The 17,303-nt window shown below is 42.1% G+C and overlaps 1 protein-coding gene across 1 annotated transcript in view; it reads left to right on the top strand.

Moving 5' to 3' along the window:
- dgat2 (diacylglycerol O-acyltransferase 2) overlaps positions 1-17,303 on the top strand; it is a 66,863-nt gene that overhangs the window by 46,021 nt on the left and 3,539 nt on the right. Inside the window, exon 7 of the mRNA XM_063054671.1 lies at positions 13,575-13,777. Coding sequence (XP_062910741.1) covers positions 13,575-13,777 — 203 coding nt within the window. The remainder of the gene's footprint in view (positions 1-13,574; positions 13,778-17,303) is intronic.

Genomic DNA, 17,303 nt, shown 5'->3' on the forward strand with positions numbered 1-17,303 from the left:
GGGGGGATCTGATTGAAACGTATAAGATCCTAAAGGGATTGGACAGGCTAGATGCGGGAAGATTGTTCCCGATGTTGGGGAGGTCTAGAACGAGGGGTCACAGTTTGAGGATAGAGGGGAAGCCTTTTAGGACCGAGGTTAGGAAAAACTTCTTCACACAGAGAGTGGTGAATCTGTGGAATTCTCTGCCACAGCAAACTGTTGAGGCCAGTTCATTAGCTATGTTTAAAAGGAAGTTAGATATGGCCCTTGTGGCTACAGGGGTCAGGGGGTATGGAGGGAAGGCTGGGTTCTGAGTTGGATGATCAGCCATGATCATAATAAATAGCGGTGCAGGCTCGAAGGGCCGAATGGCCTACTCCTGCACCTATTTTCTATGTTTCTATGTTTCTATATGCACATTAATGACATTTAAGAGGCTTCCAGTTCGGCAAGTGGATGAAAGAAAAATGGAGGACTGTGTGCAAAGTAACAAATAGATTGATTTTGGGGTAGGTTACAAGATTGGAACAACCTCGAGGGCCAAATTACCTGTACTGTGCTCAAATGCTTAATGTTCTATGTGCTCACAGCAGTCCCCATTCACCATAACTTGGGCCCTGTCTGTGCTCAGCCATCAGACACACTGCCAAGAGAAAACCTTGAAATTACTGTGCAACACACATCAAAGTTGCTGGTGAGCGCAGCAGGCCAGGCAGCATCTCTGGGAAGAGGTACAGTTGACGTTTCGGGCCGAGACCCTTCGTCAGGACTAACTGAAGGAACAGCTAGTCAGAGATTTGAAAGTGGGAGGGGGAGGGGGAGGGGGAGATCCAAAATGATAGGAGAAGACAGGAGGGGGAGGGATGGAGCCAAGAGCTGGACAGGTGATTGGCAAAAGGGATATGAGAGGATCTTGGGACAGGAGGCCCAGGGAGAAGGAAAGGGGGGAGGGGGGGAAAAAAACCCAGAGGATGGGCAAGGGGTGTAGTCAGAGGGACAGAGGGAGGAAAAAGGAGAGAGAGAGAAAGAATGTGTGTGTATATAAATAAATAACGGATGGGGTACGAGGGGGAGGTGGGGCATTAGCGGAAGTTAGAGAAGTCAATGTTCATGCCATCAGGTTGGAGGCTACCCAGACGGAATATAAGGTGTTGTTCCTCCAACCTGAGTGTGGCTTCATCTTTACAGTAGAGGAGGCCGTGGATAGACATGTCAGAATGGGAATGAGATGTGGAATTAAAATGTGTGGCCACTGGGAGATCCTGCTCTTTTTTCTCCCTCTGTCCCTCTCACTATACCCCTTGCCCATCCTCTGGGTTTCCCCCTCCCCCCTTTCCTTCTCCCTGGACCTCCTGTCCCATGATCCTCTCATATCCCTTTTGCCAATCACCCGTCCAGCTCTTGGCTCCATCCCTCCCCCTCCTGTCTTCTCCTATCATTTTTGATCTCCCTCTCCCCCTCCCACTTTCAAATCTCTTACTAACTCTTCCTTTAGTTAGTCCTGACGAAGGGTCTCGGCCCAAAACGTCGACTGTTCCTCTTCCTAGTGATGCTGCCTGGCCTGCTGCGTTCACCATCAACTTTGATGTGTGTTGCTTGAATTTCCAGCATCTGCAGAATTTCTCGTGTTTGCGTTTTTAAAATTACTGTGCTATTTTTTTTTGGCCTCTGTGCCCTACATCTTAAACTGTAAGACATAGGAACAGAATTAGGCCAATCGGCCTGTCAAGTCTGCTCTGCCATTCCGTCATGGCTGATTTATTTCCCCCCTCAACCCCATTCTCCTGCTTTCTCCTCCCCCCCCCCAGGTAACCTTTGATGCCCTGACTAATCAAGATCTTATCAATCTCCACTTTAAATATACCCAGTGACTTGGCCTCTCCAGCTGTCTGTGGCGATGAATTCCACAGATTTGCTACCCTTTGGCTAAAGAATTCCTCCTCTTCTCTGTTCGAAAGGGACATCCTTCGATTCTGAGACCCTGCCCTCTGGTCCTAGACTCTCCTGCTATAGGAAGCTCTGTATCCACTCTGTGCTTTCAATACCATATTTTTGTTTTCTTGAAATGCCCCTGTCATCTTCAGCCCATCAATCTCCTCCAATCCCAGGCCCTTGACCATCTCCCAATTCCCACTGCTGCTCACTGGCAGCCAGGACCGTGGACAACTCCAAATTTTGAACTCTACATGAACCACCCCCTCATCTCTCCATTTTCCTTTAAAACGCTCCTTGAAGCATTGCTTTGACAAGACTTTAGTCAGTTGTCCTAATATTTTCCAATGCGACTGTGTATGAGAAGGGGGTATGGCACCCAGGACATGCCCTCGTCTCCTGGCTACCATCAAGGAGCCTGAAGACACTCGCACTCAAATGTTTTAGGAACAGCTTCTATCCACCTGCCATCAGATTTCTGAATAGTCAATCAACCTGTGGACACTTCCTCGATATTTTCTTTCTTCTCTCTCTCGTTTTGCACAGGGGAGTGGAGAGCGAGTTTGTAAATGTGGCGTGAGCAAAGGATGTTGGGAATGGCGAGGGTGGAGTGCCGCAGGGGGGGCGTGAGGCAGGTGGCAGAGGAGGAGTGTCATGGGCTGGGGGAGGTGTGGAGTGGGTGCAGACGCACCCAGCCCTGAGACACCAGGCAAGGTTACTTGAGTCCAAACAATGGATTTATTCATCATTGCAGAATGTCTGCCTGGTGCCTCCAGCTCCCTCTCCCTCATCCTCTCCCTGCCCTCCTCCCACTCTCAGTGCACAATAGAGACTCGTATCGGAATCCGGTTTATCATCACTCACTTGTGTCATGAATTTTTTGTTTGCAGCGGCAGTACAGTGCAATTGATAAAATTATTACAGTGCTGTGAAAGTGTCCTGGACTCTTTAGCCGTATGTGGCTAAGAAGTTTGTACACTACTGCATTTATTTTATTATTCTTACTGTAATATGTGCTTCCTTGAGGTTGTTATAATTAGGGGTGAAAGTGGGGATAAACTCTCACTATCTATCAAAAGCTCCCAATGGCGTGCATCTCAAAAAGCCTCTGACAACCAAGTCCAGCTCTTGGCCTTCATGTGTGTGGATTGGCTACCAAGCCCAGCGGAACCGTTTCTACCGACAGGAGAAGGGGCAAAGGTGACTGGTCACTTTGGGCATTTGGAGCTCATCAGCTCATCTTGGAGAGGGAAAACTCCGCTATCTTGCACCTGTATCCACTCATGGGGAAGGCTTCAGGAATAAACCCTGAGGGAAAAATCCGGAGCTGGAGTCCCTAAGGCAGTCCTACGTTGAGTTCAACGCTGACTGGCAACTCTGCCGTTCCTTTGGATTCATCAGCTGCGTGGAGAAGGGGAGCTTGCTGTCCGTATTGTACTGCCCTGGCTGGCATATCATGCAGACAGCTAGGATGTAAATTCCATGGTCAATGCTAACCTACTGTAATTTATAGGTTTTTAAAATTATGCACTGGAATGTACTGCTGCCGCAAAACAACAAATTTCATGACGTATGTTAGTGATACTAAACCCAATTCTGATCCTGACGATACAGAAAATCTCTTGTGGCTTTTCAGAAATCAAACCATTTTATTCCCAGTATGTGAAACATCCCAGAACCGGCTGTGGTTTGGTGCCAAGCATAAAACACAGGACAACACCAGAACAGACAACACAATAACAACCAACAATTTACAAGACAATCGTGCAAACAGTCACGAACAATCCACAAAGAACAGAACGATCACATGGACAAACGTCAATAATGGTAGTTTGCCTCCCTGGTGCCAGGGTCCAGGATATTTCTGATCGTGTTCAAGATATCCTGAAGTGGGAGGGTGAGCAGCCAGAGGTCGTGGTACATATAGGTACCAATGACATAGGTAGGAAAAGGGAAGAGGTCCTGAAAGGAGAATATAGGGAGCTAGGAAGGGAGTTGAGAAAAAGGACCGCAAAGGTAGTAATCTCGGGATTACTGCCTGTGCCACGCGACAGTGAGAGTAGGAATGCGATGAGGTGGAGGATAAATGCGTGGCTGAGGGATTAGAAACATAGAAACATAGAAAATAGGTGCAGGAGTAGGCCATTCGGCCCTTCGAGCCTGCACCGCCATTTATTATGATCATGGCTGATCATCCAACTCAGAACCCCGCCCCAGCCTTCCCTCCATACCCCCTGACCCCCGTAGCCACAAGGGCCATATCTAACTCCCTCTTAAACATAGCCAATGAACTGGCCTCAACAGTTTCCTGTGGCAGAGAATTCCACAGATTCACCACTCTCTGTGTGAAGAAGTTTTTCCTAATCTCGGTCCTTTCTTTTTTTTTTTTTTTAAATCTTTTTATTGAGTAAGTATACAAAAAAGGTAAGCCATATAAACATTAATACAATGTTAAAGTATAATAAAATTCCAAAAGATAACAATACCAAAAAGAAAATACTACAAACAATGTAATTTAAGCATAAGAAACCAAGATAACATAATAGTATACTAGATTTTATATATATCAATGGAAAAAAAGAAAAAAAAAACCCCAAAAAAAAACCCACCGTGCAACTAACTAAAAGCAAAGCAAAGCAATGGGCTAACTTGAAACCAAACAGAGTTAAACTTAAAATCACGTCCTCAATCCCGACCTCCATTAAAACAGTGAAGAGAAAACAAGAAGGGTAAATATTACATTAAATGAAAATATCGAATAAAAGGTCCCCAAATCTGTTCAAATTTAAATGAAGAATCATAAAGGTTACTTCTAATTTTCTCCAGATTCAAACATAAAATCGTCTGAGAAAACCAAAAAAAGGTAGTTGGAGCATTAAGCTCTTTCCAATGTTGTAAAATACATCTTTTCGCCATTAAAGTAAGAAATGCAATCATTCTACGGGCTGAAGGGGAAAGATTACTAGAAATTTTAGGTAGTCCAAAGATAGCAGTAATAGGGTGAGGAGAGATATCTATATTTAATACCTTAGAAATAATATTGAAAATATCTCTCCAAAAAGTTTCCAAAGTAGGGCAAGACCAAAACATATGAGTTAAAGAGGCTATCTGCCCCGAACATCTATCACAGAAAGGATTAATATGCGAGTAAAAACGCGCTAACTTATCTTTGGACATATGTGCTCTATGAACCACTTTAAATTGAATTAGGGAATGTTTAGCACAAATAGAGGAAGTATTAACTAATTGTAAAATCTGCCCCCAATCATCCACAGAAATGGTAAGCCCCAATTCCTGTTCCCAATCTACCCTAATCTTATCAAATGGAGCTTTCCTAAGTTTCATAATAATATTATAAATCATAGCCGATGCACCTTTCTGACATGGATTAAGGTTAATTATCGAATCTAAAATATATATAGGAGGAAGCATTGGAAAGGAAGTAAGTATAGTACTTAGGAAATTTCTAACTTGTAAATATCTAAAAAAATGTATTCTTGATAAGTTATATTTGTTAGATAATTGTTCAAAAGACATAAGGGAACCATCTAAAAATAAATCCAAAAACCGTAAAATACCCTTAGTCTTCCAAGTTTGAAAAGCGCGATCCGTAAAAGAGGGAGGAAAAAATATGTTACCTAAAATAGGAATCGCTAACCCGAATTGATTAAGATCAAAAAATTTTCTGAATTGAAACCAAATGCGCAAAGCATATTTAACTATCGGGTTAGAGACCTGCTTAAGACGTTTCGAATCAAAAGGAAGAGAGGAACCTAAAATAGAACCAAGTGTATAACCCTGAACAGATTGTAATTCCAATGCTACCCATTTAGGAATAAATAGTATGTCCCGATCAAGTAACCAAAATTTCATATGTCGAATATTAATAGCCCAATAATAAAATCTAAAGTTAGGTAATGCTAAACCTCCATCTCTCTTAGCTTTCTGTAAATGTATTTTACCCAGTCTCGGATTCTTGTTCTGCCAAATAAATGAAGAAATTTTAGAGTCAACTTTATCAAAAAAAGATTTAGGAACGAAAATTGGTAATGCCTGAAACACATATAAAAATTTTGGCAAAAAAAACATCTTAACTGCATTAATACGACCAATCAAAGTTAAATATAAGGGAAACCATTTAGATGAAAGTTGAGTAATATGGTCTATTAATGGTAAAAAGTTAGTCTTAAATAAATCTTTATGTTTACAAGTAATTTTAATCCCAAGATATGAAAAGTAATTATTAATCAATTTAAATGGAAATTTATAATATAAGGGAAGATGTTTATTAATCGGAAAAAGTTCACTCTTACTAAGATTTAATTTATAACCTGAGAAAAGACCAAATTGTGCTAATAACTCTAAAACAGCAGGAATGGATCTCTCAGGATTAGAAATATATAAAAGTAAATCATCAGCATAGAGTGATAATTTATGGGACTTTAATCCCCGAGTTATCCCAGTAATATTTAAAGATTCTCGAATAGCAATTGCAAGAGGTTCTAATGCAATATCAAATAATAGGGGACTAAGAGGACAGCCTTGTCGAGTACCACGAAAGAGAGGAAAAAAAGGTGAGTTTAAGGAGTTAGTACGAACCGAGGCTACAGGGGAATAATATAACAGTTTAATCCAGGATATAAATTTCAAGCTAAAATTAAACATTTCAAGCACCTTAAATAAATAAGGCCATTCTACTCTATCAAAAGCTTTCTCGGCATCTAAAGAAATAACACACTCAGGAACATTTTGTGAGGGAGTATAAACGATATTTAACAATGTACGAATATTATAAAAAGAGTAACGACCTTTAATAAAACCCGTTTGGTCTTCCGAAATAATAGAAGGAAGTACTTTTTCTAGTCTATTTGCTAATAACTTAGAAAAAACTTTAGAATCAACATTTAATAAAGATATTGGTCTATAAGATGCACATTGAGCAGGGTCTTTATCCTTCTTTAGTATTAAAGAAATTGATGCTCTATTAAAAGATTCCGGAAGTTTACCAAGTTTCAAAGAAGCCTCAAAAACCTTATAGAGCCAAGGAATCAATAAAGAAGCAAAACATTTATAAAATTCAACGGTAAACCCATCAGGGCCAGGAGCTTTCCCCAGATTCATAGAAAAAATAACATTCTTAATCTCATCCATTGTAATGGAAGTATCTAATAAAGAAGACATATCCTGTGAAATCAGAGGGAAGTCTAACTTATCTAAAAAATCATTCATATATTTAGAATCTCGAGGAGACTCTGATTGGTATAAAGAAGAATAAAAATCACAAAAGGTTTGATTAATCCCCACATGATCCAATATCAATCGATCATTTTGGTTATAAATCTGATTGATTTGAGATTTAACATAATTAGATTTCAATTGATTAGCCAGCAGCTTGCCAATTTTATCACTGTGAACATAAAAATCACTTCTTGTTTTCTTTAATTGGTTTACAATCGAGGACGAGAGTAGTAAACTGTGTTCCATTTGAAGTTCAGTTCTTTGTTTGTATAGCTCCTCAGAAGGAGCCATAACATATTTCTTATCAATTTCTTTAATCTTGTCCACAATTACCATCTCCTCCTGCTTCTGTTTCTTCCTCAAAGCAACGGAATACGAAATAATCTGACCCCGAATATAGGCTTTAAAAGTGTCCCAAAGAATGTTAACCGAAATATCTTCTGTATGGTTAATTGTAAAAAAAAGCTCAATCTGTTCATTCATAAAATTAACAAAGTCCGAGTCCTGAAGCAACAGCGAATTAAAACGCCATTGTCTATTGTTTGGTATATTGGCCATAATTTTAATAGAAAGCTTAAGTGGAGCATGATCCGAAATGGTTATAGAATCATAATCACATTTAATCACTGAAGAAATGAGACGAGAATCAATGAAAAAATAATCAATTCTTGAATAGGAATGATGAACATGTGAAAAGAAGGAAAAATCTTTTTCCTGAGGATGCAGAAAACGCCAAATGTCCGTCGACCCAGAATCAGAAAGGAAAAAATTAATCAAATTTGCAGATTTATTAGGTAAAGTCCGTAAAGGAGCCGAACGGTCCAAAGCTGGAGATAAACAGGTATTAAGATCTCCGCCCCAAATCAATGAAAACTCGTTCAAATTCGGAAACTGATCAAACAATGATTTATAAAATTCCGGACAATCCATATTAGGAGCATAAACATTAACCAAAACTACTTTTTTATTAAATAATAAACCACTAACCAATAAAAATCTACCATTCGGATCAGAGATAATATCCTGTTGTATAAAAGTAACTGAGGAGTCTATAAAGATAGAGACGCCTCGAATCTTAGCATTGGAGTTCGAATGAAATTGTTGTCCCTTCCAAAATTTGAAAAAACGTAGTCTGTCCCCCCTCCGTACATGGGTCTCTTGTAAAAATAAAATTTGTGCTTTAAGTCTCCGGAACACTTTAAAAACTTTTTTCCTTTTAATAGGATGATTAAGACCATTAGTATTCCAGGAGACAAAATTAATAATAGACTCCATAAATCCTAAAGTCAACCCATAACAAGGAGGATTGACAATAGGCGCGACCCACAGACCCGGAGAGGAAACAGAACATACAAAAGATACCGGGGAAAAGGACGTAACCAATACTTCAATAATGTATATAGCCCAAAGAGAAACAAACTAAAACGTGAAGCCCCTCCCACCGCCCCCCACCCCAGGACCCCAAGGCGAAATCTAAAGCAGACCCGCCAGAAAGAAGCAAGCGCTAAAACTACCCCCATGACTTCCGGTATACGCTCCCTAAAAAAAAGGTATAAATATGAAAAGGATCAGCTAATTGTAAAACAGTAAAAAATAAGTAAAAAAAAGTTAGCTCAATTAAAATACACACAGAACAGAACAAAAGCCGGAAAGTATATATTAAAAAAAACCACAATAAACCTCAAACTCATGAATAGACACAGCAACAAAAAAAATAGGATTATTAACATAAAATGATTATAAAAAGCAAAACAGAATAAAATTTAAAAAAAACTACAAAATTTAAGGCCGCACAGGAAATACGTAAGATGACAAAAGGGAAGTAACCACCCAGAATCCCCTGGGAAAAGAAAGAAATGACGCAGTTAAAAAGAAAGTTTAGCAGCCATATTAAGAAATCGAAAGTAAACTTTTCTGCCCAAATAGGGCACAGAAAAGTTAAAACCAACCAATTCACAGCCTCCGATCAACGGAGAAAATTAAAAAAAGGCAATTAAGATGTTGAAGATGAAAGTTGATCCAGATAACTCTGGGCATCCGATGGAGAATCAAAAAAACGAAGAGCTCCATCTAACATGCGAATCCTTAGACGTGCAGGGTACAGCAGCGCTGGTCTTAAATCCATCTTATAGAATTCCGACATCACGGATCTGTAACGGACCCGTTGGTCCCAGATTGGTTTACTGAAATCTTCCACGAATCGGAACTTAAGATCCGAAAAATCAATGAAACCTTTAGATCGAGCGAATCGAAACAGTCTCTCCTTATCTTGAAAGTAATGAAAACGTAAGATAACATGCCTAGGTCTATCTGACCTAGACGAGTATGATGGGATTCTGTGAACACGATCCAGTAGCGGTGGTTGGTCAGGAAATACAGTAGGGAATGCATCTTTTAAAAGTTGGGAGAAATATTTCATAGGGTTGTTAGCTTCCACGGCTTCCCTGACGCCAATCATTCGTAAATTCTGCCGTCGCATTCTAGATTCCAAGTCAGAGTTTTTAAAAGTCAAAAAGTCAAGTTTCTTCTTCATTACATTAATTGTTTCTTCGACTTTCCCCATCTTAAGCTCACTTTGTTGCGCGGATTTTTGAAGACCAGATATAGCCGACTGATGTTCCGCAATACATGTTTGCATCTTATCAATTAAATCGGCAATTTTCTGGAACTTAGTTGAGATTTCCATATGAATCAGGTCTTTAACAAAGCCCATAATTTCTGTACGAATCATCTCCCTAACAGAGGTTGAAATTTCCCTCTGAATTAACTCCGATATAGCTTCCAAAGTCACCGGTGATTCAGTCGGAGGGAGATCCGTAGCTTTCGGTTTAACCGGAGGTTTACCATCCTTGCCGTCTTTCCCGTTCTTAGACATAGCAGATCTAAGTTCCATCCAATTGTCAGAGAATTCAGTTTAATTCAAAGTATTGTAAAAATTGATGCCTTAATAGTTAATTAAAGTATAGCTGACCATAGAGAGAAAAAACTCAGAGGTAATGGAGCGAGTCAAGAACGCGACTTCACTCCATGAGCGCTACCGGAAGTCTCCCTAATCTCGGTCCTAAATGGCTTCCCCTCTATCCTCAAACTGTGACCCCTCGTTCTGGACTTCCCCAACATCGGGAACAATCTTCCTGCATCTAGCCTGTCCAATCCCTTTAGGATCTTATACGTTTCAATCAGATCCCCCCGTCAATCTTCTAAATTCCAACGAGTACAAGCCCAGTTCATCCAGTCTTTCTTCATATGAAAGTCCTGCCATCCCAGGAATCAATCTGGTGAACCTTCTTTGTACTCCCTCTATGGCAAAGATGTCTTTCCTAGATTGGAGCAGGAGGCAGGGATTCAAGTTTTTGGATCATTGGGACCTCTTTTGGTGCAGGCGTGACCTGTACAAAAAGGACGGGTTACACTTGAATCCCGGGGGAACCAATATCCTGGCAGGGAGATTAGCGAGGGCTACTGAGGTGACTTTAAACTAGAATGGTTGGGGGGTGGGAATCAAATTAAAGAGGCTAGGCGAGAGGAGGTTAGTTCACAACAGGGGGATGGGAACCAGTGCAGAGAGACAGAGGGGTGTAAAGTGAGGGTAGAAGCAAAAAGTAGTAAGGAGAAAAGTAAAAGTGGCAGGCCGACAAATCCAGGGCAAGCATTAAAAAGGGCCACTTTTCAACATAATTGTATAAGGGCTAAGAGAGTTGTAAAAGAGCGCCTGAAGGCTTTGTGTGTCAATGCAAGGAGCATTTGTAACAAGGTGGATAAATTGAAAGTGCAGATTGTTATTAATGATTATGATATAGTTTGGATCACAGAGACATGGCTCCAGGGTGACCAAGGATGGGAGCTCAACGTTCAGGGATATTCAATATTCAGGAGGGATAGACATGAAGGAAGGGGAGGTGGGGTGGCGTTGCTGGTTAAAGATGAGATTAACGCAATAGACGTTAAGGTATGAGACGTGAATTAGCTAAGATAGACTGGCAAATGACACTTAAAGGATTGACGGTGGATATGCAATGGCAAGCATTTAAGGATTGCATGGATGAACTACAACAATTGTTCATCCCAGTTTGGCAAAAGAATAAATCAAGGAAGGTAGTGCACCCGTGGCTGACAAGAGAAATTAGGGATAGTATCAATTCCAAAGAAGAAGCATACAAATTAGCCAGAAAAAGTGGCTCACCTGAGGACTGGGAGAAATTCAGAGTTCAGCAGAGGAGGACAAAGGGCTTAATTAGGAAGGGGAAAAAAGATTATGAGAGAAAACTGGCGGGGAACATAAAAACTGACTGTAAAAGCTTTTATAGATATGTAAAAAGGAAAAGACTGGTAAAGACAAATGTAGGTCCCCTACAGACAGAAACAGGTGAATTGATTATGGGGAGCAAGGACATGGCAGACCAATTGAATAATTACTTTGGTTCTGTCTTCACTAAGGAGGACATAAATAATCTTCCAGAAATAGTAGGGGACAGAGGGTCCAGTGAGATGGAGGAACTGAGCGAAATACATGTTAGTAGGGAAGTGGTGTTGGGTAAATTGAAGGGATTAAAGGCAGATAAATCCCCAGGGCCAGATGGTCTGCATCCCAGAGTGCTTAAGGAAGTAGCCCAAGAAATAGTGGATGCATTATGATAATTTTTCAAAACTCGTTAGATTCTGGACTAGTTCCTGAGGATTGGAGGGTGGCTAATGTAACCCCACTTTTTAAAAAAGGAGGGAGAGAGAAACCGGGGAATTATAGACCAGTTAGCCTAACGTCGGTGGTAGGGAAACTGCTGGAGTCAGTTATCAAAGATGTGATAACAGCACATTTGGAAAGCGGTGAAATCATCGGACAAAGTCAGCATGGATTTGTGAAAGGAAAATCATGTCTGACGAATCTCATAGAATTTTTTGAGGATGTAACTAGTAGAGTGGATAGGGGAGAACCAGTGGATGTGGTATATTTGGATTTTCAAAAGGCTTTTGACAAGGTCCCACACAGGAGATTAGTGTGCAAACTTAAAGCACACGGTATTGGGGGTAAGGTATTGATGTGGATAGAGAATTGGTTAGCAGACAGGAAGCAAAGAGTGGGAATAAACGGGACCTTTTCAGAATGGCAGGCGGTGACTAGTGGGGTACCGCAAGGCTCAGTGATGGGGCCCCAGTTGTTTACAATATATATTAATGACTTGGATGAGGGAATTAAATGCAGCATCTCCAAGTTTGCGGATGACACAAAGCTGAGCGGCAGTGTTAGCTGTGAGGAGGATGCTAAGAGGATGCAGGGTGACTTGGATAGGTTGGGTGAGTGGGCAAATTCATGGTAGATGCAATTTAATGTGGATAAATGTGAAGTTATCCACATTGGTGGCAAAAATAGGAAAACAGATTATTATCTGAATGGTGGCTGATTAGGAAAAGGGGAGGTGCAACGAGACCTGGGTGTCATTATACACCAGTCATTGAAAGTGGGCATGCAGGTACAGCAGGCGGTGAAAAAGGCGAATGGTATGCTGGCACTTATAGCGAGAGGATTCGAGTACAGGAGCAGGGAGGTACTACTGCAGTTGTACAAGGCCTTGGTGAGACCACACCTGGAGTATTGTGTGCAGTTTTGGTCCCCTAATCTGAGGAAAGACATCCTTGCCATAGAGGGAGTACAAAGAAGGTTCACCAGATTGATTCCTGGGATGGCAGGACTTTCATATAAAGAAAGACTGGATGAACTAGGCTTGTACTCGTTGGAATTTAGAAGATTGACGGGGGGATCTGATTGAAACGTATAAAATCCTAAAGGGATTGGACAGGCTAGATGCAGGAAGATTGTTCCCGATGTTGGGGAAGTCCAGAACGAGGGGTCACAGTTTGCAGATAAAGGGGAAGCCTTTTAGGACTGAGATTAGGAAAAACTTCTTCACACAGAGAGTGGTGAATCTGTGGAATTCTCTGCCATAGGAAACAGTTGAGGCCAGTTCATTGGCTATGTTTAAGAGGGAGTTGATCTGGCCCTTGTGGCTACGGGGATCAGGGGGTATGGAGGGAAGGCTGGTGCAGGGTTCTGAGTTGGATGATCAGCCAGGATCATAATGGCAGTGCAGGCTCGAAGGGCCGAATGGCCTACTCCTGCACCTATTTTCTATGTTTCTATAATCAAACTGAAATGTAAACATATGAACAGACTCAATAATTGTGCACAGAACGAGGAGAACAGGAAATGGATGTTGTGCAGGGACAGTCAGGGTATTACACTTGAGGGAGTTTTGTTGAAGCTGGACAGCTACAGAAAAGAAGCTTCAGAAATGACGTGCAGTCCAGGTGATGATGAACTTGCAGCATCTCCCTGATGGTAATTTGTTGTGTTAAATGTTCTATGTGGATCCAAGCAGAATGAAATTCAGTCCTACTGACTTTTCTACGTTTATCTCCTTCGACAGAGCTGACCTTGTGCCTGTTTATGCTTTTGGTGAGAACGAGGTTTACCAACAGGTCCTCTTTAAGGAAGGCAGCTGGCTGCGGGCCGTTCAGAGAAAGTTCCAGAAGCTGATTGGGTTTGCCCCCTGTATTATCCAAGGTCGGGGATTTTTCTCAAGCCGTTCCTGGGGTCTGGTTCCTTACGCAAAACCCATCAACACAGTTGGTAAGTTCTGATCCCAGAGGGGTTTCCTGTAATATTGAAATACTGCGAGTGAAACACAATAACGGAATGCAAAATAAAGTGTAACAGCTATAGGGAAAGTAGAGTGCAGGTAGTTATTAAGGTGCAAGGCTCTAACAAGAGTGATTGTGAGGTCAAGAGTCCAATTTATCCTACTAGGGAATTATTCAATAGTCTTGTAACAGTGAGATAGCAGCTGTCCTTAAGCCTGGTGGGATGTACCTTCAGTCCTTTATATCTTTTTTTCTTTCAGAAGTTTTGTTTTATTTGACCAGTTCAGTGTTCTTGATTTTTATTTTAAATACGGGAAGTCTTGTCCTCTGGGAATAGTGACACTGACTTCCCATAGATCACAAAATCCTAGGGTATGACTCAGGCTTTGTGTCCAATGCACACCCTATATAAACATACAACCATTATCTTGTACTAAATAATGAGGAGGGATTTCTTTAGCCAGAGAGTGGTGAATCTGTGCAATTCATTGCCACAGCCAGCTGCAGAAGCCAAGTCATTGAGTGTATTTAAAGCAGAGGTTAATAGATTCTTGATTGGTCAGGGCATGAAGGGATACAAGAGAAGGCAGGAGATTGGGGCTGAGAAGGTAAATGGATCAACCATGATGAAATGGCAGAGCAGACTCGATGGGCCAAATGGCCTAATTCTGCTCCCGTATCTTGTGGTCTAAAAGCATTAATGGGTATTAAATAAAACTTACTTAAAAGCTATAAAGAAGCTAGGGTTGAGGTCCTAAGGTTGAGGTTCTGAACTGGAAGAAGGCCAAATTTGAAGAAATGAGAAAGGATCTAAAAGGCATGGATTGGGACAGGTTGTTCTCTGACAAGGGTACAATTGCTAAGTGGGAGGCCTTCAAAGGAGAAATTTTGAGAGTGCAGAGCTTGTATGTTCTTGTCAGGATTAAAGGCAAAGTGAGTAGGAATAAGGAACCTTGGTTCTCAAGGGATATTGCAACTCTGATAAAGAAGAAGAGAGTTGTATGACATGTATAGGAAACAGGGAGTAACTAAGGTGCTTGAGGAGTACAAAAAGTGTAAGAAAATACTTAAAGAAATCAGGAGGGCTAAAAGAAGACATGAGGTTGCCTTGGCAGTCAAAGTGAAGGATAATCTAAAGAGCTTTTACAGGTATATTAAGAGTAAAAGGATTGTAAGGGATAAAATTGGTCCTCTTGAAGATCAGAGTGGTCGCCTATGTGGGGAACCAAAAGAAATGGGGGAGATCTTAAATGGAACACACATCAAAGTTGCTGGTGAACGCAGCAGGCCAGGCAGCATCTATAGGAAGAGGTGCAGTCGACGTTTCAGGCCGAGACCCTTCGTCAGGACTAACTGAGGGAAGAGTGAGAAAGGGATTTGAAAGTTGGAGGGGGAGGGGGAGATCCAAAATGATAGGAGAAGACAGGAGGGGGAGGGATGGAGCCAAGAGCTGGACAGGTGATTGGCAAAAGGGGATACGAGAGGATCATGGGACAGGAGGTCCGGGAAGAAAGACGGGGGGGGGTGACCCAGAGGATGGGCAAGAGGTATATTCAGAGGGACAGAGGGAGAAAAAGGAGAGTGAGAGAAAGAATGTGTGCATAAAAATAAGTAACAGATGGGGTACGAGGGGGAGGTGGGGCCTAGCGGAAGTTAGAGAAGTCGATGTTCATGCCATCAGGTTGGAGGCTACCCAGACGGAATATAAGGTGTTGTTCCTCCAACCTGAGTGTGGCTTCATCTTTACAGTAGAGGAGGCCGTGGATAGACATGTCAGAATGGGAATGGGATGTGGAATTAAAATGTGTGGCCGCTGGGAGATCCTGCTTTCTCTGGCGGACAGAGCGTAGATGTTCAGCAAAGCGGTCTCCCAGTCTGCGTCGGGTCTCGCCAATATATAAAAGGCCACATCGGGAGCACCGGACGCAGTATATCACCCCACTAGGAATAGGGTTCCCCTGGTCCTCACCTACCACCCCACCAGCCTCCGGGTCCAACATATTATTCTCCGTAACTTCCGCCACCTCCAGCGGGATCCCACCACTAAGCACATCTTTCCCTCTCCCCCTCTCTCTGCATTCCGCAGGGATCGCTCCCGACACAACTCCCTTGTCCATTCGTCCCCCCCCATCCCTCCCCACTGATCTCCCTCCTGGCACTTATCCATGTAAGCGGAACAAGTGCTATACATGCCCTTACACTTCCTCCCTTACCACCATTCAGGGCCCCAAACAGTCCTTCCAGGTGAGGCATCACTTCACCTGTGAGTCGACTGGGGTGATATACTGAGTCCGGTGCTCCCGATGTGGCCTCCCGAAGGGTCTCGGCCTGAAACGTCGACTGCACCTCTTCCTACAGATGCTGCCTGGCCTGCTGCGTTCACCAGCAACTTTGATGTGTGTTGCTTGAATTTCTAGCATCTGCAGAATTCCTGTTGTTTGAGATCTTAAATGAGTTTTTTGCATCTATATTTACTAAGGAAACTGGCATGAAGTCTATGGAGTTAGAGGAAACAAGTAGTGAGATCATGGAAACTGTACAGATTGAAAAGGAGGATGTGCTTGCTGTCTTGAGGAAAATTAAAGTGGATAAATCCCCGGGACCTGACAGGGTGTTCCCTCGGACCTTGAAGGAGACTAGTGTTGAAATTGCAGGGGCCCTGGCAGATATATTTAAAATGTCGGTGTCTACGGGTGAGGTGCCGGAGGATTGGAGAGTGGCTCATGTTGTTCCATTGTTTAAAAAAGGATTGAAAAGTAATCCGGGAAATTATACGCCGGTAAGTTTGATGTCGGTAGTGGGTAAGTTATTGGAGGGAGTACTAAGAGACAGAATCTACAAGCATTTGGATAGACAGGGACTTATTAGGGAGAGTCAACATGGCTTTGTGCGTGGTAGGTCATGTTTGACCAATCTATTGGAGTTTTTCGAGGAGCTTACCAGGAAAGTGGATGAAGGGAAGGCAGTGGATGTTGTCTGCATGGACTTCAGTAAGGCCTTTGACAAGGTCCTGCATGGGAGGTTAGTTAGGAAAATTCAGTCGCTAGGTATACATGGAGAGGTGGTAAATTGGATTAGACATTGGCTCAATGGAAGAAGCCAGAGAGTAGTGGTAGAGAATTGCTTCTCAGGATGGAGGCCTGTGACTAGTGGTGTGCCACAGGGATCAGTGCTGGGTCCATTGTTATTTGTCATCTATATCAATGATCTGGATGGTAATGTGGTAAATTGGATCAGCAAATTTGCTGATGATACAAAGATTGGAGGTGTAGTGGACAGTGAGGAAGGTTTTCAGAGCCTGCAGAGGGACTTGGACCAGCTGGAAAAATGGGCTGAAAAATGGCAGATGGAGTTTAATACAGAGAAGTGTGAGATATTGCACTTTGGAAGGACAAACCAAGGTAGAACATATAGGGTAAATGGTAAGGCACTGAGGAGTGCAGTAGAACAGAGGGATCTGGGAATACAGATACAAAATTCCCTAAAAATGGCGTCACAGGTAGATAGGGTTGTAA

This window comes from Mobula hypostoma, chromosome 7 (genome assembly GCF_963921235.1).
Source record: "Mobula hypostoma chromosome 7, sMobHyp1.1, whole genome shotgun sequence".
Lineage (NCBI taxonomy): Eukaryota > Metazoa > Chordata > Chondrichthyes > Myliobatiformes > Myliobatidae > Mobula > Mobula hypostoma.